Here is a 27,307-nt window from a genome sequence, read left to right on the forward strand (position 1 = left end):
CAGGGCAGGGCGCGGCTCCGTACCGCGCAAGGCTCGCGGCCCGGCGAGAGCGCCCGCGCGCGCCCCCGGGCCCGGCCGGGGTCTCGAGGCCCCGCCCCACTCCGCTCCGCCCCGCCCCCGGCACGGCGCTCTCCGAGGTGCTGAAGCCGCGGCCGCTGCTTCGCCCCGCCTCGCCCCGCCCACACTCGACCTGAGGCGGACCCTCCTCAGAGCCCCCGGTCGCCCGCGTGGGCTTTGCCCCAAGGGGTGGACCTAGAGCCCGGGTACCAGGAAACTAAAGGGCGGACCCTGGTCCCCAAGTGCATCTTTGGCCCTCCAACAGCAGAGACAAAGGCGGGAGGGAATGTGAGGGTCGCAGAAGGCGGAGAAAGCATGGGGCCTGCCGGTGGACTCCAAGAGCAGACAGGTCTGGAGCCATGGGGTGCGAATTCACAGCCTGGCTCCCAAGTGGATAGGCGATGGGGCCCTGCATTGGCGACTTCACACCCCTGGGGCTTGGTTTTCTCATCTGTGAAATGGGGACAATAATGATCCCTCTCATTGGCTGTTGTGAAGACGAGGCGTATTAGTGTTATCACTGGGAACTGGGAACAGCCTGTTTCCTGAACTGGGCCCCAGGCGTCACCTCATTCTTGTCCTACTTTGAGAGGACCCTGCAAGAATTCTCCCTAGAGGGTGCAGCCTAAAAGTTGACCCAAACAGCTACCAGTGTTGGCCTGTGCCCTCCTCTTGGCTTCTCAGCCTCTCAGAGCCTCTTCCTCCTCAGTACCTCGGTTGCATTTCTTGCACCCAGACACCTCAGAACTTCTTTCTCACATTTTAAGACCTGGAACCTTCATCTCGTCCCCACTTCTTCTCGTCCCCACTGCTTCTTGGGATACCTCTGGTGGTTGTTCTCTGCACCTTACCACGTGTAGCTTTGGTTTCTTCCTAATCTCTCATCAGAGGCCAAGCGTGGGCCTTCAGGGCTCTGTGCTCAGGATTAGGTACTCTTACAGAGCGTGGAATGCCAGGGCCAGGGTCCCAGTGTTCGTGGGTCCTAAGGTCTCTAGACTGTTTATTGGCCATTGCAGACAACTGTAGAGACTCTGATCTCCCTCAGCCTGGTACAAAGGGGCAGGGCATACTTTCATGGCTTGTGGGGTCCTATTTGCAAATAGGATCTTGACTGCCAGCTGGTGATGCTGACTCCTTTTCCTTCCATGTAGTGCCCAGCAAGGAGCTGGAGGCACCCTCCCTGCAGTAAGCGACCCCTGCTCCAGCCCCAAGAAGCTCCAGCACCTGGAGCTCACCCTGGCTGCCTCTCCTCTTCCTGCCACTGAGGCCTGGAAAGATGGTCACTTCACTTTCCTGCTACTTTGTACTTTGGCTCAGGCCCCTCACACTAGCCATCTGCTGCCATGTCTTTTCCTCCCAGGAAATCACTGTGACTAACACGTGTGTGCTCAGGAGGTGTGTGCAAAGAGGAATCTCCCTCCTCCAGAACCTTTTACTCAAGAACAAAGGAATCTTAGTTCCCAGGACCAAGCCACAGCCACATGAGGAGCTGGGAGAAGGGAGCAAAGGCCAGCAAGAGCCTCAGAGCAGAGTGTAGAACGGGGTCAAGTTTTTCCCTTCTCCCTCTGTGCAGTGTGCAGTTTCCCATGGCACTCCTCGGCCAGATGGCATGAGACGCAGCCAGCATCCAGGGCCGGGGCTGGGCTGCTGCCCACCTCCAGCAGGCCATCTGAGTATGCCCCTTACTGCATGGCTGCTGCTAAGCCACTACACATAGGTGAAGGGTGGACTGGGGGGTGGGACCCATGGGTCATTGCGGGGGAGCACTCAGGAACTTCGTCCTAAGCCCTGAGTGCTCTGCACAGCTCCTGGCAAGTCCAGTGGGACCTCCCTGGGAGCCATGGTGGTGTTGCCTAAGCCTCACTCAGATCCAGCAGCACGACCTCCACTCCCAGGCCTCCCACAAGACTGACCACGGCACGGCTTTACTGACAGGATCAGACATTTATAAAACAAGTGAATATTCACAAACTGCAGGAGAAACACACCTTCCCAGCAACAGGAAACTTCTGTAAAGTGCACTCTTCCTGTGACCACCTCTTCCCCACGCTGGCCCTGAGACAGGGTTTAGGGCTTCACTCTGTGGCCGTCCTCACGGCCACCTGGGTATAGAGGAGACGAGAAGCCACCGTGGAGCTCCAGGCCCCTGAGAGGCTGTCCTGGAGTGGGCCAGCATGCCAGGACTGGTGGAGGAGTAGGGGACGTGGTCTTAACAAGTGTGGTGCCTTAGGGAAGAGCCATAGCAAACAGGCAAGAAAGGGAACCGTCCCGACAGGTGAAGTGCCGCTAGGTAACCACTGAACGCGCCCTTCGCCTTGGACCTTCTGCTCTCGGACCTCTCTCCAAGCCCACTCTCTCCTGGCAGTGGGCCGCAGCTCCTTCCTCCTGGCTGGGGCTGAGGGAACAGGAAGCTCTGAAAACACCGTCACCTGTGCTGTTTCCCCCATGTGATGACAGGACATTTTAGTGAGGGTGACACGCATACAACAGTTGGACTCTAAAGGCAGCTCTCTGGCTGAGAAAACCTGAGGACATCTCAGGAAGAAGCCTGTCAGTCAGTGTGCTGGACAGCTCTAGGAGACAGGAACCTGGCCCAGGGACAGAGGACAGTCAGGACCAGGGCCAAGGGAGCTAACAACGTTGAGGCTACGAAAGGTCACAGGGGAGGTAGAAGAAAGGGCCCAGAGGCCAGCTTAATGTTTCATGTGAAAACAAAAATCCTTACAGGAACTAGCCTTTCAGCTTTGTGCGCACGCGCACGCGCACACACACCCACACCCACACACACACCCACACCCACACACACACCCACACCACACACTCTGTGGCTCAAGTGCAGGCCACGGGGTGGAAGGAAGACTTGCTCTAGGTGACCGCACAGTCCTGCTTTCCATTGCTTGTCCTCAACACAGGCCTTGGTGGTGGGCGGAGGGGTGGGAGCCGGCGCTCCTGGAATGTGAGGCTCGCTCGGCTTCTCTGGTCAAACCTCCCCTGCTGCTTCTGGATGGTGTGCTGGGTGTGAGCTCTACTTGTACTTCTGCCAACTGCCTGGCAGTGCCCACCTCTCAGTCCCTTGTCTTTAGAGCCCAGCTAGTGGGACAGCTGGCCAGTTCAGAGCAGGTCCTGGAAACCTAAGAACCAAGACCAGCCAAATTCCCTGGCTGGCGTCCGCTGTCCTCCCTGGAGCACCTGGTGCCTTGGAGTGTGGCCAGAGGAGCCCAGGAGCCTTAAGCCACCTGGACCTGGTCTCCTGCTGAGGGACTGATTCTGACCCTGGCCCCTGCACAGCTCTTGGTAGAGGCTGAGGCTGGCTCTCTCCCATCTTCTGGGGAAGGAACAGTGAGAAATGGGACTCTAGCCCTGACCTTGGCTCCTAAGTCCTGAAAAGGCAGATATGCGTCTAGAGCTGCCATCTCCACGCTGGACGCACCACGTCAGCCAGGCGCACTCCCGTACAATGGTGGGAACTTTCCGGATCTGTCTACAACTTGTGCTCAGTTCTGGGTACCCAGAAAATTTTAGAATAAGAAACCAGGCCAGGGCTAAATCTGTACAGCACCCGTCAGCTTCAGCCCGCCCAGTCACCAGCCTCAGAGCTGAGAACCCAGCAGGACTCTGGCTGCCAAGAATCCCATGCTTTGGACAAGTGCCAACTATGTGGACCCCCTACCCCTCAGTCCATGTGAGGAGGGAGTGGGTGTGGGGAGGAGTTGCCAGAGTTCTAGCTGGGGTCCTACCACTGTGTTCTACTGGACAAGGCAGGGGATACACCAGGACGGGTCTTGGCTGGGGTCAAGGCTATGGACACCTTGGGCCTCTTGTCTGGAGACCAGAAAACTGCCTGCGCTCGTGGTGAGGGGAGTTCCAGGGCCTCCCAGCCCAGGCGGCATTCGGGATCTCCAATGGAAACAGATGCATGCACACGCAGACGGCACACCACTCCTTCCTCAGCACACACGCACACACACGTCCCCTCCGTCTCCCACGGTGACCAGCTTCTCTGTAGGTTGCACTCTGTGGCCGTGGTGGCTGCTTGGGCACCTGGGCTTTGCTTAGGGAGCAGAGGCTCAGCAGCTGGAAGAGAAAAACAAGTGCAAAAGGGCAGTCAGTCAGGAGGCTGCTCAGCTGCTCAGCCACACAAGCTCCTCTGGGGACTAATGGGGAAGAGACCAAAGAGTGAGCTGCATGGGCCACAGTGCCTGGGGACAGGTTGTTGCTGGGAGGCAATGGGGGCAACTAAATACTCTCCCTCTGAAGTACAAGTATAGGACAAGCTCTCGCCTGCAGACTGTCCACCCAGGGCTGAGGGCAACAGAGGACAAGGCTATGCAACTCCTTGGAAGCCTGGGTGACACTAGTTCAGCTATGACAAGGCACGGCAGCTGGTGCCAGAGACAGAGAATCAGAAAACAGTGGCTCAAAAAGAAGCCACTGGGAGGCTGGGGGTGTGGCTCAGTGGTCAAGTGCTTGCCTAGCATATGTGAGGCACTGGGTTCAATTCTCAGCACCACATTAAAAAAATAAAGATATCGTGTCCACCTACAACCAAAAAAAAAAAAAAAAGCCATTGGGACCAGCAAAGATAAACATATAAATATATATATATATATATTTTTTTGGGGGGGTCTGGCAATACTGGGGACTGAACCCAAGGTGCTTTACCACCCCTAGGCTACATCCCCAGCCATTTTTCTTTTCTTTTTTTTCCTTTTTTTGAAACAGGGTCTCACTAAGTTGTGCAGGCTGGCCTTGAATTGTGATCCTCCTGTCTCCTAAATTGCTGGGACTACAGGTATGTGCCACCTTGCCCAGCTGGGACCAGAAATTCTGAAGAGTAAGGCAAGGGCTCGATTTAGAATCTGCAGGTGAAAAATTTTCCATGTATAGATGAAGGAACCCTGGCACACGGCTGGAAGGTGGCGGGGAGTGGCGGGGGCAGGAAGGGACAGGAGACACAGCAGGACTCATTTTAAAGATTTATAACATCCCAAATCTGGGGCAGAGAGAAGAAAGGGCCTCATCTCTGATAACAGAGAACAGGGTAAGCCCAGCATGTCAGCTGCTGTTTAATAGGTTTAGTGTGTCTGAGAATCTACAGAGACAAGTAGCATTGGTGGCGGAGAGCTTCCCAGGCGAAGTGCTGGAGAGGCGGCCGCTACTCAGCAGCCCGCCCAGCCTCCTGAGAGTCAGGCGCCACACACTTGTGCCAAGACTGAGCTGCATGCCCCCGCTTATATGCTGAAGTTGTAACCCCCAGAACCTCAGAATATGATTTTATTTGAAGACAGTCTTTTCTCTTTTTCTAATATTTATTTTCTAGTTGTAGTTGGATGCAATACCTTTATTTTATTTATTTTTATGTGGTGCTAAGGATGGAACCCAGGGCCTCGAACAGGCGAGGCGAGCGCTCTACTGCTGAGCCCCAGCCCAGAGTCTTTTCATTTTTATTTTTAGTATTGGGGATCAAACCTAGGGTGCTCAACCGCTACATCTATATCTGCAGCACTTTTGTTTTTTATTTTGAGACAGGGTCTCACTAACTTGTGATCCTCTTGCCTCAGTCTACAAAATTGCTGGGATGAACAGGCAGGTGGCACCAGGCCCAATGCAGACAGGGTCTTTAAGAGGCAATTAAGTCAAAAGGAGGAGACCCGGATGACCCCTAATTTTAATATGCCCGGTGTTCTTATAGGACGAAAAAATGGAGACCTGGACAGTATGGAGGGAAACCACGTGAAATCACAGGCTGAAGGTCATCTACAAGCCAAAGAGAGACACCATGATCTTGAACTTCAAGCCTCCAGAACTTTAAGAGGATACGTTTCTGTGGTTGGGGCCACATGGCCCCTGGTGCCATGTTATGGCAGCCCTTCTAGACTGATTCAACTTGCCACCCCATGAACTCTAAAGATGTTGCCTTTACTTATTTATTTATTTCCAGGGCTGAGGACCAAACTCAGGGCCTTGTGTGTGCTAGGCAAGCGCTCTGCACTGAGCGACAACCCCAGCCCCTCTTGCTTTTATTTTTATAGATGAGAAAACTGAAACCAGAGAGGATAAGTAACTTGCCCAAGAAAAGAGCATTCATAAATGACAGAGCCAAGGCAGGAATCACAGGTTATTTTGATTCCAAGACCTTTATGTTTTAACAGTAAGTCATTTCTATGTTATTGAATTCCTTATTAAGACTTGTAGAGAATGATAACAAGAAATTCAAACGGTAGCATAAAGATTAACATCCAAACAGCATAAATTGAGGTTAGGATGTTTTCAGAAAAGGGAAACTGCTCTTAAACGTCAGATGTTGGAGATACGAATCCTCACTCAGCCCGCCAGCACATGGAGTCCTTTTAGGGCCACACGCTGAGGCTGAAGCAGATCTGATCTGATCTGGATGGTGGTGATCCATCTAGAAGCCGGCAGATGAAGAGCACAGCAGAGTGGGTCATTCTTTAAAATGTGTGTTATTCCAACACTTCTTCCTGTTAGGCTTGTACTGTAATAGCTACACTTTCCCATTACAAAGTAGTAAATTTGTTCCTAAGGTGTTTGTATGATTTACTGAAACATGCTGATCGGAGTGTACATTCCAGACTTCAGGTCTCTGCCCTGCCGTTCAGCCAAAGCCTTGAGTATTCTTCTGAACCAGAATAAATTCATGATTGGAGAACACCCCACAGTGGGCCCTGTGTGCCCAACACACCCACTTCTGTTTGTTCTCCCCCTTCAGAGCTGGGGAAGATGAGGGCTTGAAGATTCCATGGGCAGGAGGTACTCTGGAGTCCTGGACCCTTCAGAAGCCTAACAATAGGCTTAAGGGGCAGTCGATGAGGACCCTGGAGTTAAGGGCACATTTTAAAAATTACTTTTTAAGGTGCCATGTGCTGTTTTGATCCCTGTCATGACTTCTACCAGGCTCAATGCAGCCGTCTACTCAAACATGCCTCATTCCTTCACGGCCAAACACTCCAGCTCCTCTCTCCCAGCTGTGCGGAGTGCACAGCGCATACTGTCGCCTACAGTGGCCAGCAGTGCCCCTGCCCGGGGACATCTTCCCTCACCCTGTGACCCAGCCCCAGGATACCATGGCAGCCTCTCCTCGCACCTCCCCACCTGGTCACCTCCAGGCTACTCTCAACTTCCATGAGATCAATCTTAAAAGAAAAAAAGGAAACAAAATCCCAGCTCTGAGATCATTCGCACCGTCTTGCTGACCTGGCTTCTATCACTTCACACAAATACCTCCAGTTCCATCCTTGTTATCACAGATGACAGGACTTTGGTCCTTTTCCTTTTTCTTTTTTGATACTGCGATTGAACCTGAAGTGCTTAACCACCAAGCCACATCTCCAGCTCCCTTTTTATTTTTATTTTGAGACAGGGTTTTGCCAAGTTGCTGAGGTTGGCCTTGTAACTTGTAATCCTCCTGCCCCAGCCTCCAGAATTGCAGGGCTTACAGGCATGTGCCACCATGCTCAGCTGGATTTCATTCTCTTTTGTGGCTGAATAGTACTCCAGCATGCATGTGTGCCATATTCACACGCTTTGGTGCGCATGAACCTGTGCAGTGTTCTGGGGAGAGGCTCCATCTTCCATCAGAATCTCCAAAGGCAGGGGTTTCACAAAGGGTTTAGGAGCCAGTTTTACCTTAGAGGAACCGGGTGAGATGCAGTCATAACACAGAACACTTAGTTTGGAGCAGTTCGTGAAGGGCAGTGCCAGTGGGTGGGCCTCAGATAAGCCCCAGTCACCCAGGCCCTCTACAGCGGGTTTACAGCCACTGTCACAGGATACCAGCTTACTCCTGTCTACCAAGTGAGGCAAAGGTCTCTTCAACAGGTTCCTCTAGCTGCTCGCTTAGCAGAGGACTGTGTCCTTGTTCTTAAGCTAGGGCACACGTCGGCAGAAAGGAGCTGAGGAGACCAAATGGGGCCCCCCTGGTGTCAGCGGCAGCTGGGCTGTGGGACACTGGGTCTGCAGCCTTAACAAGTCCCCATGTTCCCTTCTCCACACTGTGTGGGGGAAGCACAGTGCCCAAGAGCAAAGACAGGCAGAGGGTTGCTCCCCAGCCCCCAGTCAGGACCAGGAAGTAAAGAGATGGGGTGGCCGGAACAGGCACAGGCTGCTGCTCTCAGCTCAGTCTCCACCCATCAACCACCCTGTACCCTTCAGCACCGCACAAGTCATGTTAAACAGACAAGGGACACCTGTCAGTCAGCGACTACATTTTAAGTGCTAGGAACACTGAGGTCCTTCTCATTTTCAGGAACTGACAAGTGAGACAATGTGTGTGAAGCCACACAGTCAGGGAGTAGCAGGACTAGCTGGCATGTGGCCGCGGGCTTGAGTCAGAGCCCTCAACACTTATGGAAGCCAGGCTGCTTCCACGTCCACGTTTCCAGACCACCAGTGCCTGTCCCACGCGAGGAGGAGGACACAACGAAACAAGTGTCAAGACGACAGCAAGGACTTGCGAGCACTCAGGTTTTACTCAAGCAAGCCCAGGGGCTGACCTCGCAGGCCCGGGAGGGCAGGAGGGTTCCATGGCCGTGAACCCTCTGTACGCAGAGGGCACGATTCCAGCACAGGGGCAGCGAACATGCGAGACACTCTCCGCAGGGTAGGTCAGCTGGGGCAGTGAGAGGAGTCCAGGCACAACGGGAGGCTGACGGACTGCCGGGCGGTGCTGTGAACTGAACGAAAGGCAGCGCGTCCGCTGGTGTGGATCTGAAGCAGGCGTGGAATCCCGGGCGGCAGACCTGTTTTCCCACAGTGTCAGCTTAAAATTGTAAAGTCCATCCTGTGCGCCGTCACTCCACAACCACAAAGCTACAGAGCGCAGGGTGACGAGCCCCTGAAAGGTTCAGGATGAAGCCCTCAGCTTGCTAAAGAATGACTGGTGACACCTTAAACCTGAAGCACCTCAGAAAGTTCAGGATCCAGCCCAAAGTCACACAACCAAAAGCAGCATAGCAAGTGGGGAGGAAGGGCAAGATACTGCGTGAACTTGAGCCCCAGAGCCTCCGTCTGGGCCGATTCAGGACAGGGTGCTAGCTCTGACTGAACTAACAGGAGCACGATCAAAGCCACCATGAGAAGCACGTGCAGATGATCCTGCGATTTCATCTGCACGGTGCACCTGACTTATGCCTGTGCATGGATGGCTTCTCATCACCCCCATGTATACACAGTGAGCAAGGCAGCTGATGGGAGGCCTCCCTGCCACTCCACAGATGATGATGCTACCCCTGTGCAGGCCCAGGCTCTGCAGAGACATGTGCATCTTCTCTCAGGGGGTCCTGGAGGGAGGTCTGCTCTTGTTGACATCCTCTTGGCTCTAACTCCTACCTTCCCTGGCCTCACTTGCTCAGTGAGTCACCAATTACGAACACGGTGAGCCTCAAGAAGCAGCTCCTGAAACCCCAAGAGGCTGACACACGATGTCCTGGACTCAGGGCAAGAGGTGGGGCTTACTCTGCACCTGTGATGCCATCACTTGGCTGCCTCTCACCCACCTACTTCTCTTTTTTTTTTTTTAATTTTTAATATTTATTTCTTAGTTCTCGGCGGACACAACATTTTTGTTGGTATGTGGTGCTGAGGATCGAACCCGGCCACATGCATGCCAGACAAGCGCGCTACCGCCTGAGCCACATTCCCAGCCCACCCACCTACTTCTCTGCAGGGCCCAATCTAGTGGGTTGTCTCCCCAAAATGCCAGTTAAATCATCCCTGTTCCACAGGCTTCCTCACTCCTAGAGAGTCCCCCAAGAGACCCATCTGCCAGACCTCATGGCCCTTTAGGATTAGACCCAACCCCTTAAGTTCCTCTAAAGGCAATAACCTAATAATATCCATCATAACAAGAATGACCATTTGCTGCAGGCTAAGAGCTGGCCCTGGGCTAAGCATTCTGTACATGCATCTGCTCTTCAAAGCTAAGCTGGATTCTGCTCAGGGGATCACAGGTCTGGTCTAGACAGTGGGTCATGACTGGTCTAAGTCAGTGGTTCTCAAAGTGCAGTCCCTAGACCAACAACCCTCAGATCACAAAACTGCAATCTTTCCTGTGTCCCAACCTTTACTTTCTATTTTCTTCTCCAACTTCGATTTTCTTCATAGCACTTACAATCTCTCTCTGTCCTTCTACTGTCTGTCTTCTCCCACTAATACACACCCCGGGGAGGGCCTGTCAGTCTGGTTCTCTGCCACACCTCCACTGCCTAGAACCTGTCTTATGAGTGGGAATATATGGACATTGTTAATTGGATAAATGAGAACAACTATCCCTGCCGTCCTTCTGTCTCCTGCCATGAAGAGATACCAATGGCTGCAGCTGGAGCAGCCATCTGGGGACCCCTAAGCAATGGTCAATAGAATCTCTGACTCTGCCACTGTGGTGCCACCAAACACAAACAAGCAAGACCCATCTCTGGACTTTTCGTTAGGTGAGAAGAATATACCCTAGTTGTTTGTTGTTCTTTGTACCAGAGATTGAACCAAGGGGTGCTTAACCACTGAGCCACATCCCCAGCTCTATGTTATATTTTTCAAATTTAGAGCCAGGGTCTCACTAAGTTGGTGAGTTGGCTTTGAACTCCCAATCCTCTTGCTTTAGCCTCCCAAATTGCTGGGATTATAGGAGTAAGCCACTGTGCCTGGTTACCCCTAGTTGATGTAGCTACTTGACTGGGTTTTGTACATGTGGATGCAAGTACAGGTCTTACATCCCTCACTAAGATGCTTGAGATCAGAAATATTTTGGATTTCAGAGGTTTTTTTTTTTTTTCCAGAATATTTGCATAGACTTTACTGACTGAGCATCCCTAATCTGAGAATCTGAAATCTAAAATGCTCCAAAATTCAAAACTTTAGACCATTATGTTGGTGCTCAAACAGTTTTAGATTTTAAAAAACCCCAAAAACTTAGATTTCAGAGCATTTTGGATCTTAGAATCTAGGGTTCGGGATTCTAATGGGTCTCAGCCCCATACATTCCTAACTGACACACATACCAGGAGCACTCTCACACTGAGCTACACCCCAGCCCTTCCTATTTCTTTTTTGAGAGAGGTTCTTGCTAAATTGCCCAGGCTGGGCTTGAACCTGCTGTCCTGCTGCCTCAGTCTTTGGAGTAGCTGGGATCCTAGGCAGGTGCCACCTCACCTTGCTTATTTATACTCCTTTTCTAAGCAATGCTGAGATCCAGGGATGGACACCATACCACATTTTTATGCCTCTCCTTCCTCATACATCTGCTGGCAACAATGCCACGCTGAGTTGGATGCACCAGTTTACTGAGCAGCTGTACCCCAGACATTAGACTTCTGTTCTTTGACCTTGCCTGAAAATTAGAGCATGGGCCTGGAAAGTTCAGACTTACAATACGGACAGGATTCTGCTGGTAGGTAGTCCCAAGAATAAGACAGCACAATCTGCCTATTAGTGGTGACTACATTAAACAGCCCGGGAAAGGTAGAGGGTACAAGCATCAAATGCCACTGTCTCACTGAGCACACAGACCTACACCTTCACACTAGATGGCCCCTGTGTGTCCCCAAGGTGAGAGGGATGTGGAAAAAAGAACCAAACAGCCCCACTGAGGAAATATCCCTCCAATCTACTGATGCAGTCATGGCATCTAAGGAACAGCGACTCAGAGGACGGTGATTTATATTTATTTCCCTGAGAAAAGCATAAAAGGCTCTTCTTGCTTTGGGAAGGAAGAGACAGGGTTTTTTTTGTTTTGTTTTTTATGACATTCAAGAAGCTCCCAGAAAAGATGAGTGCTGACTGACAAGTGCAGAGCTGAAGCCACTGGGAGGAAGGTGAGAAGGGAGGAGTGGCGGTGACTGGAGAGGCTGGTCCCTTGTCCTCAGGTGGGGCTAGGCTGGGTGGTGCTGCCCTGCCCTCTCCTGTCTTCTGGAGGCCAGTGCTGCCCTCCGCTGGCTGCCTTCAGAACACAGCCTGCTGGGACGGGGGCTGGGGAGCCTCCCCAACACTCCCAGGGCTACTTCACTGCTTCACATCTGGCTCTGTGTTCTTCTTGTTGGACTTGACTCACTTTTTTTTTTTTTTTAATACCTTTACTTATTTTTATGTGGTGCTGAGGATCGAACCCAGTGCCTCACACACAAGCGCTCTTACCACTGAGCCACATCAACTCACTTTTAACATGTAGAAAGCATCAAAAAGACCCCCAAACCAATCAACCAATAGGCTTTCCCTTCTCTTTAGCTGGCAAACAAAGCAAATGGCTTCAACTTTTAAATTTCCTTTTCAATTTTAGAAGGTATGAAAGTCAGTGTGGAGGGACTACAAGCTGAAATCTCACACACCCGCAGTCCCCTGCCAGACTGCACCTCACTGCTTCACCTCCAGCCGACAGACAGGGTTTTTCCAACCAAGCCCCACCTCTCTCCCAAGGATGACTCCAGGCTGCTGTCACTCACTCTCAGGCGTCCTTGCTTGGCAGCTCTGGGGTGGGCAACTCTGCCACCCTTGCCCGTTTGCTGAGTTCTTCGCCAGGTGGCTCCTCAGCTGCTTCCAGCTTGCGTTTGGGGGATGCTGGGCCACTGGGTAGTGGTCTGGGGCCTGTGGGGAAGCATGTTAAAGGGTCACAGAGACGACCTACAGCCAAGATGACCCTGGCCTATGCAGCAGCCGCTCTTTGGCCACAGGGAGCCCGCCACGAACTGCTCCTCAGACCTTTTCTTCAGCAGTGACCTTGCCAGGGCTGCTGGCAGCAGAGCCAGCTTCCTGCCCCCAAATCCCATGGGCCCCAGGCTAAAGATGGATTCGGCCTGTCTAATGTCCCTGTTCTGAAGGTGAGGCACTACCCCTGTCACCCTGGGTCTCCCAGAACAGAGATGAGCAGCCTGGCTGGGCAGACTGGACAAACCCGTGGAGATCCTGTCAGCTTCACATCACTACCTTCAACCCGAAGCCCAAGGTTCAGGATGCAGCACGCTCTCCCTCTCACTGCCACCTCCTGTCTGCACACCTGTCACCTCCTGTCTGCACGCCTGTCGGCACCTCCTTCCTTGCTTCGATGTACTCCTGCCTGTTCCACACTGTCTGCTCCCATGCAGCAGCCAGCAGAGCTTTTAAAACTTTGGTGGGGGCTGGGGTGTGGCTCAGTGGCACAGCACGTGGCCAGCATGCATGAGGCCCTGGATTCAATCCCCAGCTCCCCGCTCCCCCCAAAAAAATATCTTAAGTGGAAACATGCCTCACCCTGCTGCTCCCCTGAGAGTGACATGGAGCCTCTAGATCCTGCCACACCTTGTCCCCAGCTCATTCTAGCTCCTCATGCACGACACACTGCTACTCTGGCCTTCTCCTGTTCCTTGAGTGGGCTTGATTCCTGTTTCTGGGCCTTTTCTTGCTATTCCCTTTGCCTAGAATGTTCTTTTTCCCAGTTTTTGGAAAAGCTGACTTCTGCTCATCACATGGTAATTAACCACTGCTCAGAAATGTGTTCCCTGACTGCTCCCAGCAAAGGGACCCAAGGAACCCTTTGCTCCCCAGCCCTCTCCATCAGCCACTCAGTTGGACTTTCCTCAAAAGCACTTATGACCTGAAAGGATTTTACTTGGTTCCCTTACTACCTGTCAGCCCAGGGGGAATATGAGCTCCCCCAGGCAAGGACTCATTTTGGCTTCAGCCCTGAAGACTGAAGTGGTAGCACAGGCGACGGGAGGCCACAAGCCAGCTCTGCTACTCACCTGTGCTGCTGATGCTACCAGCCTGGCTGGAGCCAGGCTCTGCCACAGGGTGGCTAAGGTCTTCCACACAGGAAGGGACAGATGCCAGTAGACCTAGGGGAGAGGCAGCGACGTAATCAGAATGCAGCCCTGTGGAGTACAGAAGCGCAGGGCAAGAGAAACGAGGGGCGGGGAGGGCAGGACTGTGTCGCCAAGGCTCCATGGCTTCCCACTGCCTCACTACTGTAGAGACCTGTGCCCCAGGAAGCCAGGTCAGCTCCACAGCCTGAAGGACTGCACTCGCACTCCCTTGGCAAGCACTGGAAGTCCCCCTCTATGGGTCTCAGGGCCTACAGTGCTGTCCTTCCCTCAGCTAGGAAATGGTGGGGGCGGGGAGGATGGGAGTGCTCCTTACAGAGTCCCCGGTAGCGCGAGAGCTGCTGGTAGATCTGCTTCATTCTCTCGATGTTGAGCCGGCTGGTCTCTGCATGGTTGACGATGGGCCGTGGGTAGTCCACGCCAATGATGCACTTGGCTGCCTTCTGAATGGACTCTGGGGCGTTCCAGGGCTCATAGATGTATCGAGAAGGGAAGCCTTTCAATTTGGGAAGGTACCGCCTGGAACATATAGCAGATGACCCCGTCAGCACACCTAGGCCTTCCTCCAGAGGACCACAGGCATTCCATCCCAGAAGGAAGCCACAATGGCCAGATCAGAGCCTGGTCTGGAGCCTCACCTGATGTAGTCTCCACTGGGGTCAGTGCGGCGGCCAAAGCCCACAGGGCAATAGCAGTGGAAGAACTGTTGGAAAAATGCACTGCAGGAGAGCCACATCCAGCTGCCCGCGTTTACACTGAAGTCTGCATCCAGGAGCAGCTCATCAAACACCTAGGTGGGGTGGGGAGACAATCAGCTTCCCTGGGCACCTACTTCCATTGTCCTCCCCAAGTCACCACAGTGTCCCAAGGAGCCAAAGCCTTTCCGCTGAGGGCAGGCCATGGAGGATTTGGAGGGGATCTTCTGGTCCCAGAGATCCCACCCCATCCCGCAGCCCAGAAAGGGGCTGCCCTCTGTTGGGCCTGATCAGAGGGTATGGGCCAGCTTCCGCTGAGAGGGCACTCACCCGGACCCCGCTCTCCCAGCTGACCCAGAGGTCCCCACGGGTGAGGAAGCAGGCCACAGCGTGCCGGGCCAGATGGTGGATCCAGCCCTCCTGCCTCAGTTGGGTCATGATGGCGTCAATCCAGGGGAAGCCTGTCTTGCCCTCGGCCCACTTGGCCAGGGCCTCGGGGTTGCGGTCCCAGGGGATCTGGATGCAGATGGGGTTCCCCTCCATGCGATCAAACCTGGGGTTGTTGGTGGCTGCCGTGTAGAAGAACTCTCGCCACAGGAGTTGCCCAAACAGGGAAAGGGGAGGTGTGCTGTTCTTCTTAACCTGAGGGGCAAGGTGCCACATGAATTTACCTTGCTCAGATTTTAGCTTTGGTCACTTGGGTCTCTCTCACAAAGGAACCTATAGACCCCCAAATTTGGTGGCTCCAAATTCCCTGGACATGCAGAGGGCCTATCCCCTAGAAATGACCCAGTGTGCCCACGGAGTCCATACCCAGCCCCACTTGCTGGCCCACTGCTCTGAGCAAAGGCTGGGTGCAGCTCGTGGCACAGAGCTTGCCTAGCATGCACCAGGGCCTGGGCTTGATCCTTGCACCACCAAAAAACAAACAAACAACAATAAAAAGACACTGAGAGCTGGCAGGGAGAGGACACTGCTGCAGGAATTCAGCTACCAAGACTTTGTCACGATCCTTGTCCTCAGAGTGCCCCGTTTGGCTCCACTTTCTGAAAGGTTGAAGGTTTGTTTTTTTTTTTTTTTTTTGTATCAGCGTGCATAAAAGCTCTCAGTCTAGATTTTGGTTCTATAAGCTATGACGGCCTAGGTCTGAGGTCATGAGGGAATTAGGGAATTCGACCTCCTCGCAAATAGATTTTCTGACAATCACAAGACAACCCATCAAACTGGCAAAGCTACTCTGTGCCACAATATCTTGATATTGGGAAGGATGGGGAAATAACATTGAAAAAAAATGTGGACACAGGTGGGCATGGTGGTATCCACCTGGAATCCAGCTACTTGGGAGACTGAAGCAAGAGGGTCACAAGTTCAAGGTCACCTTGGGCAACTTAGTGAGACCTTGTTTCAAAATAAAAAGACCTGTGGGATGCAACTAAGTGGTATTATACTTGCCCAGCAGGTATGAGACCCTGAGTTCAATCCCTAGTACTGTTAAAAAAAAAATGCAGAGGCTGGGATTGTGGCTCAGCAGTAGAGCGCTCTCCTAGCATGGGCAGGACCCAGGTTCAATCCTTAGAACCACATAAAAATAAAGGCATTGGGTTATGACCATCTACACCTAAATATATATATATTTTATATAATATATAAAAAAAAGAAAAGAAAAAAAATGTAGACACAGGATGAGCTGAGGAAAATGAAGGCTAAAGACACTGTCCTCCTAGAAATGCTTTAACAGGGTCATGTCCCTCTTGCCCTTGTGGCATGGCCCTGTATGCAGCCCCTCCAGGCGATTCCCCCAATCACTGACCACACATCATTCCTGGATTCCCCTCTAAATGCTCTGGCCATGGCCCCAGGGACAGCAGCTGCACCTTACTGTTTACATCTGGCTTCAGCCTCATACTTCCCACTTCCCACCTAGGACCTTGCCCCCACCCACCTGCTGCCAGTGACTCTGCCCCCTCTAGGGTCACACCCTGAGGCCCGCTTTTCAGCCTGTTCTCCTGCACTACAGGAAAATCTGGGCTCATCGGGATCAGTGACTCAGCGTGTGCTCCTTCTGCCACTTCTTGAAAATCAACTCTTCCCAGCTCCCTGGACCGTGCACCTCCGGGACCCATAACCTAGCCCCTGTCTAGGGCTGGAGAGGGAGGGATCCTTTTCAGGGTGATTGGCAGGCCCAGAAAACTGTGATCCATCTGGCTACAAGTGGGGGGAGGGGGTGTCACCCTCACTGTGCCCTCACCTTTTTATACAGGTCCCACAGGCGGTAGTAGAAGAGGCGGCAGGACAGGCAGCCGAAGCGCAGGTAGGGGCTGAGGCCTGTGGGGCTGGCCAGCAGGGAGTTGGCATTCATTCGAGGTCTCTCATAGTTGGCAACCCAGGCCTGCAGCAAACAGGGGAGGTGACAAAAAGAAGAGTCACAGAAGTTAAAGACAGGGGCCCCGGGTGGGTAGTTCTGCCTAAGGTCAAACAATAGAAAGTCACTCCTTCAGGCCCGGTGACTGTGGGGGGAATGCCACCGTTCCAAGCAGGGTGCCCATGTGCTTGCCCCTGACTTTCCTACTTAACTTGTGGTAAGACTGCAAATGAGTTTTTCAGTCCTTAGCTAATGATCTACTAAATAAGAACAAAATTCCCCATCGCTGGGGATGAAATAAAACGAGCGAGATATGAAAATGAATTCTGAAAGCCCTGTACAAGCTAAAATTATATAGAAGAAAGAAAGAAACAGTTTCTACTTTACGGAACTCACTCACTCAGCTCCTGCTCTAGTCACCAGGGGCCCAAGGCTGTTGCTGCTGTCTCACAAACACCTAGGGACTTCTCACCACTGTTCTGTTCAGGGAAGGAAGAAACTCCCAACCCACTTCTGAGACCAACAGAGTCATTCCCTCCTGGGTTCATTTGTCATGTACTATCGGTCTTGTCTTTTTCATCAATAGCCACTGGCTTACAAGGTTGAGGCAGGAGTATTACAAGTTCGAGGTCAGCCTTAGAACTTGGCAACCTGTCTCAAAAACAACAAAACAAAGCCACTGTGCTAGTGCTTTATTTCCTAACTCACTGTCCCCTGTGTCCTCTCTCTCACCTGACCTTAACCATTCTCTGGGCAGCATTTACCATTACCTTCTTCTGAAGATGAGGAAACTAGGCTCCTGTGGGTTCTGTGACTCTTGGGGTTACAGAGAGGATAAGAAACATGGAGGGGCTGGGGATGTGGCTCGGTGGTAGAGCACTTGCCCAGCATGTGCAAGGCCCTGGGTTCAATCCCCAGCACTAAAAAACAAACAAAAATGAACAAACAAATAACAAACCCAACAAAAAAACAGAGACAGGGCTGGAAAGAGCCTGGGCCTCTGACGACAGATCCCGGTCTCTTTCCATCACAGCTGGTAACTGCTTTGCTCCCAATTCCTGACACCTTTCCTTCTCTCTCTGACAGCTGTTTCACAAACCTGACCTCCTGAGACCTCCGAGACCACACTTCCCCACCACCCTTCAGCAGATGGCCTTCTTGCCTTATGATAAAAATAAGGGAAGCCATCAGATGGGACACACCTCATCTTTCAGCTACTGAGTTTCCAGGTTCACCTGCATACCCCCCTCATGCTGCCCAAGGTCAAGGCCTCCACTTGGCTCTGCAGCCCTCCCTCTTCCTTCTCTTGCATGGCCACCCTCTCCTCTTTTTCTAAAACACTGGAAAAATGATTTCATGTTTGTTATTTCAAAACAAACCAAGTACAAAGCACTTCTGGTATCCTGAGGGCTCCACACTAGACTCCCCCTCTTCCCCACCCACGGCTCCTTTCTAGTCCACGGCTGGCTTCAGGCTCCCCTGTCTACCACACTGGCATCCACAGTCTCCTAGGATTTCCACGCCACTGAATTCTGAAGGCATTTTCTGTGCTTGTAATTTTGGACTTCTGGGCAGCACTGCACCCTGCTGTCTGCTCCCGTCTCATTTCCTCCCTTCCTTGAGCTTCGTTGCCTCCAAACACGCCTGGGTGCCTTCCCGCTGGCAGGCTGCCCTGGGTCTTTCCTAGGCTTGGCCTACCCTACCTGCCCCTATGTGTGAGCAGCTGGGCTCTGTCCTAGTCCGCAGGTTCCATGGCTCCCAATAGCTTCTCTGTGCAGACAATCACCATGTCTGTAGCTCTAGCCACATGGCTTCATCCAGCTGCTTTGAAGGTAACATGCTCTTCTTTAAACCCATCCTTCCACCAGCCTCCCCTATCTGAGAAAATGCACTGTGGCCACCTAGTTGCCCTGACTGACTATCGCCTTTGACCAGCCCCTAACCAGGTCCTGCAATTCTACCTCTCACTTCTCCAATTCATCCTCTTCTTTCTATTCTCTACTGGGATCAATCTGTTCGGGTAAGATCATATCTAGACTGCACACTGGTGACAGCCAGTGACGGGCCTCCCTGTGTCCACTTTGGGTCCCTCTGTCTTAAACACACCTAAAGCACACCCACGCCCAGCTCACCTCTGGCCCTCTGCCGGAGGCACCACTCTCTCTCCAGCCTTGAGCCTCCTCGCCTGAGCCTGCCCTCCCACCTTGGCTCACTTAGCACCATCTCCTTCAGATTTCAACCTCAGCACATCTAACGGGTGTTTCTGCCCACACAGGCACTGACTGCCCCGCACCCCAACCTGCGGCTTTCTTTTTTTTAATATATATATTTTCACGTGGTGCTGAGGATCGAACCCAGTTCCCCTCACACATGCTGGGCAAGCACTCTACAACTGAGCCCTGCCCCAGCCCTCATCTTTTTCTTTTATTTATTTTTATTTTTTAATTTTTTAAAGAGAGACAGAGATGAGAATGAGAGAGAGAGAGAGAGAGAGAGAGAGAGAGAGAGAGAGAGACACAGAGAGAGACACAGAGAGAGAGAGAGAGAATTTTTTAATATTTATTTTTTAGTTTTCAGCGGACACATGTGGTGTATGTGGTGCTGAGGATCGAACCTGGGACGCATACATGCCAGCTGAGGGCACTACCGCTTGAGCCACATCCCCAGCCCCATATTTTTCTTTTAAATGAAACGTAGACATGGAAACGCACACAAACATGTGGCATTGTGGCTTAACAAATTATTCTGAGGCAAATACCCAGGTAGCCACCACCAAATTCAAGAAATAGGACTTTGCCAGTCACTCCAGGAGTCAATTCATATGCTCACTCCAGTGCAGTCCCCCTCCCAACAAGGGATACTAATTTTCTTTTTTTAGTGGCAGGGATTGAACTCAGGGGCACTTGACCACTGAGCCACATCCCCAGCCCTATTTTGCATTTTTATTTAGAGACAGGGTCTCACTGAGTTGCTTAGCGCCTCGCCATTGCTGAGGCTGGCTTTGAACTTGTGATCCTCCGGTCCCAACCTCCCAAGCCTCTGGGATCATGTGCCACCATACCTGGCCCAACTTTCATAATCATTTCCCTTTTTTATTTTTTTGGCACAAGGGATTTAACCCAGGGCTTTACTACTAAACTACATCTTTAGCCTTTTTTTATTTTTGAGACAGGGTCTCAATAAATTGCTTAGGGCCTTGCTGAACCGTGGAGACTGGCCTTGAACTTTTGATCTCTTGCCTTAGCTTCCTGAGTTTCTGGGAATTACAGGCATGCCACCACACCCAGCTGTTTCCTGCATTTTTCAAAAGTTTATTTTGTTTATTTATTTTTTTAAATATTTATTTTTTAGTTGTAGTTGGACACAATATCTTTATTTACTTATTTTTATGTGGTGCTGAGGATCAAACCCAGGGCCTCGCACATGCTAGGCGAACGCTCTGCCGCTGAGCCACAATCCCGGCCCCAATTTATTATTTTTTAAAAAATATTTTTGTAGTTGTAGATGGACAGCATGCCTTTGTTTGTTTATTTATATGTGGTGCTGAGGATTGAACCCAGTGCCTCACACATGCTCGGCAAGCGCTCTACCACTGAGCTACAGCCCCAGCCTTCTGCATTTCTGAAATGCTTCCATTTTTCTACTTTTGCAAAGCATGATTGGGAGGAAGAGCTTTTTCCTTGCATTTTTAAGTAGCTGCTTTTTTTCACCTGCACACGTATCCCTAGGTGCCATAGTTTTAGTTCAGGCCACTAAAAAATTCTCTTAATTTCTTTTAATCTATACTTCCTGTCATCCCCCCCCCTTTTTTTTTTTTGGTATTGGGGATTGAAACCAGGGGCACTTAAATATATTTTATTTAGAGAAGAGTCTCACTGAGTTAGGGCCTCACTAAGTGCTGAGCCTGGCTTTGAACTCCCAATCCTCCTGCCCCAGCCTCCTGAGCTGCTGGGATTACAGGTGTGTGCCACCTGCCCAGCTCCTATCCATTTTTCTGTGGAAAAACCCAGCCACTGGACTTGTGAGATTCTGGGCAGGACTTTGGTGACGATGCACACATGCAGTTCACCATACCTCTCTGTGTAGGGGCTGCAAACCAGTAGCTGGTCCCAGGGACTGGAGTGAGCTTGAGTTGGTCCTCTAGGAAGTCTAAGGGGGCACATAATGCCCATCTGTCTCTCTTTACCGTGCCCAGTGTGTCATTATAGGTGTTGCAAAGTGGTGGTATTCTAATTCTATCATTCCACTTTCATTTTATGATCAGGATACTTTTACAGAGAGATGCTTACCCTCATCTACTATTGACTAACCGAGAGGTGAAGATCATAGTTTGTCTTTTTTTTCCTTCCTTTCTTGCCTTCCTTTTTTGGTAACAGCATGTAATCTTCTTGTGGAGAACTGGCCTTCCCTAATCTTAGGGCCACGGGTAAAGCAGAGCCACATCCACTTTCTACCTCTGGGAGTGGGTTCACGATGCGAGTCTTGCTAGAGAAAGCACCCATCCCCGGCCACAGTGATTTAAGGTCTCACAGCACAACCCAGATCAATGGAAATACTCGTGGAACTTTTCCTGAAGCTTTTAGAAAAGAGCATAATAATTAATAATTATTATGTTAGTAATTAAATGGAAAATGGGCTGGGTGGTCACCTTTGCCACTGCTCTAGGAAAGTCTGCCTGAGAATAAAATGATGCATGGGAAAGCAGAGCTAGGAGATGGATAACGCCTTCCTAATAGCATTCTCTGGACACTAAAATCAGCTGTGCCTGAAGGCTATACCTTAGACTCCTGGTTATGTGACTCCTGATTTTCAAAAGCAAGTTGCAAACAAGAACTGACTGATGTAATTCTTCTGTTCTTTGCTCTCACAATCCTCCTAGGAACCTCTCCTGTTCTAATCCTCAGGACATCTATAATTCCCTGTTTAATGATCAACTCCATGGAGACAGACTCCATGCCTGTCTTGTTTGGCAGTCTTTCTAGAAACTAGCACAACCTGGCATGATGAGCTGGTCACTTCACATTTGGGAAGCTAATGTATTTAAGGTAAACCTCCTGGTTGGGTTCAACTCCTGCTCACACAGTGCCTTCTGTTCTCCCAGATTTATAGGACAAAGTATGTCCTCTGGCTACCATTGGGTCTGAATGGGTCCCGTGACAGATAGGGTCTCTAAGGGTGTGTGTAAAATGAATCCTGACTTGGTGACCTGAGGGGCAAGTCCTCTACAAAACACTTCCAAGGTGAAAAGAACCATAATCCATAGGATCACAGGTTAGCTAGATTAGCTCTTTACTTTTTAAAGTCTTATTCTATTCTGCCATCCCATTTATAATCTCTGTCCTCTGCCCTTGGGCTCAATTTCTGTCTTTAAACCAAGCCCAAGAATCTCTGGTTACATCTCTTGCTGTAGACAGAGAAAGCAGGTCCCCTCACAGCCCTTGGACATCAGGTCTAGTGGGCTTAGTTTTGGCACCAGATGATAGAAGCACCAAGACAGGAACATCAAGTTTGCTGGGCTCAGTGGGGCTGAGGCCACAGCACAGCATTCCCGTGGGCTGGGAGCTCACTGTCCTCTAGCAGGCCTTCCCCAGCCTCTGTTATGACCATCTGGCTGCTGGGAAAAATGACCTTCCATCTGAGCAGGGAGAGAAAAAAGTTGGAACTTTAAGGGCCTAGTCTACAAACCAGCTTCAAGAAAGGAGCTAGGAGCTGACCGTTCTCAGTAGGGAGGACCTTCTCTGCCCCTCTGGTCACAGGCTGGTGGGGGCTGTGGGACACTGTTGAGAGGTGTCGTAGGGCCTCAGCCTCTTTTGTTTTTCCTGCTAATCTTCACTGCCCTGAGATGTGGGCTCTCTGGGTCTGAGCAAATGGACATCAAAGCCCTGGAAGAGACCTACCATAGACAGGGGTACATAACCCATAAGAATGAATCTTACGGGCTTTACTGACTGGATACCCTCCTACTAAGGGAAAGCTGCCCACAGGAGGCAGGCAGGCAATCTGGCATGAGCTTTATGAGCACCTAGACCAATATCTCACTCTATGACTTTCTGTACGACCTCAGGCAAATTACTTCGCGTCTCTAAGCCTCAGTTTCATAATCTATACAATGGAGAGCCTAATACCTACCCAGTAGGGCTGCTGGAAAGACTGAAGGAAATAATGCAAGCAGGTGCTTAACCCAGAAATGTTCAGCCCAGTGACCGGCACAGGTGGAGGTAAGGACTCTCCACGTGGCAGCTGCTGACTTTGCTGCTGCTGTTATTTTTGCCATAAGGATGGCTGTGTTTTGTTTCATTTCCATTTTGCAACCAATTGGTGCTAAGAGGCACTAAGGGACATGAATGTGACCCATATCCCCTGCATCATGGGCAGCAGTTCTGTGGCTCAGAAACGGGGCCATACCTTCCGTTCCAAGTGCTTATCCAGGCGGGCCAGAGCTTCTGTCTCTCCTCCTTGCCACACAGCTGGGCCAAGTCCTTCAGTGGGGAACCCTATAGGAGGCGCAGATAAAGGGCTAGAGGTTAAGTCATTTCAGAAGCAGCTCAGTTTTGACCCTGTTTGGTTCTTAAAGCTCTCTGAGAACTAGAGCGCAGTTCTTGTTCTTGGTGCTACTGGAACTGAGACAGCCCTTAAAGTTTTAGCATTTTCTGGGTCATCCTGGTTCTCTTCCCACTATCACTATTTTCTCCTTTCTCTTGCCCTCCCCATTCCAGCCCCTATCATTCCAGGCAGGTGACAATGATCCCGGACGTCTTGCCCTTTTAGATTAGCTGGCAGTGATTGTGGTTTTCAGGTGAGAAAGGCTTACACTGTTCAGACTGAAAGATGGAGTGGGGTATGGGAGGAAGGGTGGAGTCAGTACCCAAGACAATACTAGTCTCATCCTGGTCTTGAGAAGCCCGCTGAAAGCCAATCCCAGACTGCACCTACACTGCTGGAGAGGAGAGCACACACATTGAGGTATGAGCTAGAAACAGAGCTCATGAGCACGAGCACCAAAAAAACAAGACATGCTCAAAAATCAATAATGGTTCTTTGTACCGGGTGCGGCGGCACACACCTGTAATCCCAGCAGCTCGGGAGGCTGAGGCAGGAGGACTACGAGTTCAAAGCCAGCCTCAGCAAAAGTGAGGTGCTAAGTAACTCAGTGAGACCCTGTCTCTAAATAAAATACAAAATAGGGCTGGGGATGTGGCTCAGTGGCTGAGTGCCCCTGAGTTCAATCCCTGGGACCACCACCCCACCCAACCTCCGCCAAAAAAAAAAAAAAATAGTGGCACGGGGGAAATAGTGGTTGTGACTTCACCTTGATGGTTTTGTACCTGCTAAACTTTCTATAGTAACATACATTACTTCCACAAAGAAGAAAACACCCCAACAAGTCACTTCCCACAAGAGCGGCAGCCGGAGAGGCCGGGCGGGACGTGCGCACCTAGTTCCTCCAGGGAGGGCACGCCGTAGGTGTCATCGTGGTCCTCCTGGATCTCAGCCTTGCAGCTCTCCATCTGCTGGCTGCTCACCGCACCCACTGGCTTCTTGGGCAGCTCCATGCGGCTGATGATAGCCTGGAAGCGCTTGTAGGTAAGGGGCGGCTTCTGCCCATTCAGCTCGATGATCCTGGGGAGCCCAAAGCACACCTGGTATCACCCTCAGAGCCCTTGGTTTTGGGTCCCACCTACCCAAAAAAGAACCCAGACCCTGAAGACTTTGAGGATGTTTTCCTCATCTGCGCACAGGTCCCACCCGAGTGGAAAGGAGGCAAGGGAGGCTGCGTCTCCATTTTACCGAGAGGGAAACTGAAGCCCAGAGAGCTGGAGCAGGTGCCTCAGGCAATGGAGCAAGGCAGGGCCAAAGCTGGGACTCAGTTCCAGGTTCCCTGGTGTCCACACGGAGTTGCCTAGAGACAGAGACTGTCCATACCTCTCTAATCACAGAAGAGCCCCACTAGCCTCCCAGGACCTGGCCTTTCTGACTGGGCCAGGGACCTCTCTCCCTCCTCCAGCATGAGGAAGTTCCTTAAGAGCTGTAAACATATTTCTTTGTTGAAAGACTCTCCTCCTTTTAGCCCCATGCACTCGAGTAGAGGGCAAGGCCGGCTGATCCTCCCTGAATCAGGGACAGGGCTGGAGTAAACAGAGACAGCTGATACTTAAAGAGTTTCACAGTTTACAAAGTGTTTTTCATGAGCAGGGGACATAACTGCACTCATGCAAGAAGGAAAACTATTAGAGGGCGAGGAAGAGAAGGAAGGCTGTTTACATAAGGATAAACTGAAATGGTTCGCAGCCAGATTCCTGGGGCTCTTTTGGCCAAAGAAGCAGCTTATGCAAGACCCGCTGGTGGGGCGAGTTTATTTCTCAGTTTGTCCTCTCTGCTCTCCCTCCATTAACAGAGCCGGGAGGCTGGCTTCTGCCTCTACAGTGCCTCCCCCTCCTCTGCACGTGGCAGGAGAAAGAGCTCCACACTCCCCTCCTGAGGCCCAGTTCACGTGCACCGCTGTGTGACTCAGCCTCCTGGCAGCCAGCCCTGGGCTGGGAGAGGGGACAGGAGCAGTGGTGGCTGTTGGCTTGGCAGCAGCAGCAGCAACAGAAGGGTGACGGCTCTGGCAGGGAAGGGGAGGAGGTTCCCCCCTGGACGAAAGCACAGAAGCCTGTCACCAGGGGAGGAGGCTCCTGTGTGGTTAAGTTCCCTGCAGGGCTCTCTAGAGGCCCCTCAAGCAGCACTGTACACCCCGAGCAGGGAGCCCAGGCACTCATTCTAGAAAGAAACTGGGCTTATAAGACAGAGATCTAGCGGGCTGCAGAGGTGTGTCTATGCCTGGAATCCCAGCTGCCTGGGAGCCGAGGCAGGAGGATCGGTAGTTCAAGGCCAGCTTGGGCAACTTACTGAGACCTTGCCTCAAAATAAAAAACATAAAGGGCGGGCTGTGTAGCTCAGTGGTAGAACACTTGCCCAGCATAAGTGAGGCCCTGACTTTCATCCCCAGTACTGCGGGGGGTGGGGGAGGACACAGAGACCTGTTGGGAGGGGAAACAGGGAGATAGGATTCATTGAGGACAGAGGGGTATCTACTGAGGAGCAGGACAGAGTGGGAGCACATGGGACAGGAGCAGATGAGGAGCAGATCTTCTATTAGGAGAAGATCCTGAGTGTGATCCTCACTGCTTCTGTAGCTTAGGCATCTCTGCCTCCCAAATCGGGTACAGCTCTTTGTGACCTAGTCTACATGCCCGACTCTGGAGTTTCTAGAATACATTGCTCCTCATAACCAGGTGGCTTGCTGAGCCTCTCTCTGAGTTTCACCCGGCAGGGAACCCAGACCACCAGCCCTCACAAGGGGCGATCTGACCCCAGGGCCCCGCCTCTCACCTGTCCAGGTCGTAGAGGGTGTGAGAGTTCTCAGTCACCACCTCCACACCAGCCTCCTTGGCCATCTTCATAATGGCTGCATCCCGTTCTTTCCCAAAGGGCTCAGAGTCATATTCAAAAGTCAGGCGGGTCACCCCCCATTCCTGAAGGGAGAGAATGTTTATGCTTAGCCATGCTGGGGAGGGTAAGGGACGCTGGGCACCTCCTGGGAGGTCACAGAGCAGTCTCCAGCCCTGTCTGAATGGGCTGTAGAATAAACTAGGGATAGTGATCTGGACCAGACGGCAAACAACCTGCGGCTCAGAAAGTGTGAGGAAGGCCATCAGCGAAGGGAGAGGAGAGGGTGGCCCTGTGCATCTGCTGTGTCCTTGAGGGAGGAGAATACAGCAGGAAGCTATAAATACAATGCTCCCGGGGGAGCCCCCAGGCTCAGAAAGAGGCCTGACTCACAGTGGAGAGTGGGAGACAGAATCACCACCTCCCGCCGGCTTGGCAAGCCTTTCCCAGAGCTCCGCACAGCCTGCAAACTTGTGGCCTAGTTTTCTTGGCAGACTTGAGCTATGTGAAGTGTCTTAATGGTTTCCACAGCAACACTCCTGAGGGCAGCAGCAAACAGAGCTAATAGGCCCCAGCTCTCAGAGTCGAAGGAGGAGGAGCGCTCCTCAGCCCAGAGGTCAGAGAAACAGAGCAGAGGGGCCCAGCTGAGAAGAGGAGTCTTTTAAGTCCTTAGTCAGTTGCTGCTGGTAGGAATTTCTCTGTCGCCTAGCAACAACAGGAGAAAGTTGCCCTGCCAAAAGGCTATACAGAAAACGCAGAGAAAGCCCTAGAGCATGTGACAAGCAAGAAGAACACATTTTAACCAAAGTCTGTGTTTCTGGTCCCTTAAAGCTTGAGCCTCAGGAGTAACTGTCCTGGCTACACTCAGGCTGCTCCGGTCCTGACTCGGCCCTGCCTGGGGGAGTGGGTCCTTAGTAGGGTGGGTTCTTCCTCATTCAAGATAAAGCACTCATTTATTG

At 51.7% G+C, this 27,307-nt stretch overlaps 1 protein-coding gene across 1 annotated transcript in view; it reads right to left on the bottom strand.

Annotated features, from left to right (window-relative positions):
- Positions 1–3,851: 3,851 nt before the first annotated feature.
- The window catches only part of Cry2 (cryptochrome circadian regulator 2), a 33,013-nt gene continuing 9,557 nt past the window's right edge, over positions 3,852–27,307 (bottom strand). Inside the window, exons 3-12 of the mRNA XM_026399113.2 lie at positions 26,292–26,434; positions 24,355–24,539; positions 23,325–23,413; positions 16,806–16,946; positions 14,888–15,199; positions 14,501–14,652; positions 14,179–14,381; positions 13,785–13,877; positions 12,510–12,651; positions 3,852–4,131 (exon numbers count right to left, since the gene is read on the bottom strand). Of these exons, the coding sequence (XP_026254898.2) occupies positions 12,512–12,651; positions 13,785–13,877; positions 14,179–14,381; positions 14,501–14,652; positions 14,888–15,199; positions 16,806–16,946; positions 23,325–23,413; positions 24,355–24,539; positions 26,292–26,434 (1,458 nt within the window). The 3' untranslated portion in view covers positions 3,852–4,131; positions 12,510–12,511. The remainder of the gene's footprint in view (positions 4,132–12,509; positions 12,652–13,784; positions 13,878–14,178; positions 14,382–14,500; positions 14,653–14,887; positions 15,200–16,805; positions 16,947–23,324; positions 23,414–24,354; positions 24,540–26,291; positions 26,435–27,307) is intronic.

Source organism: Urocitellus parryii, chromosome 4 (genome assembly GCF_045843805.1).
Source record: "Urocitellus parryii isolate mUroPar1 chromosome 4, mUroPar1.hap1, whole genome shotgun sequence".
Taxonomy (NCBI): domain Eukaryota; kingdom Metazoa; phylum Chordata; class Mammalia; order Rodentia; family Sciuridae; genus Urocitellus; species Urocitellus parryii.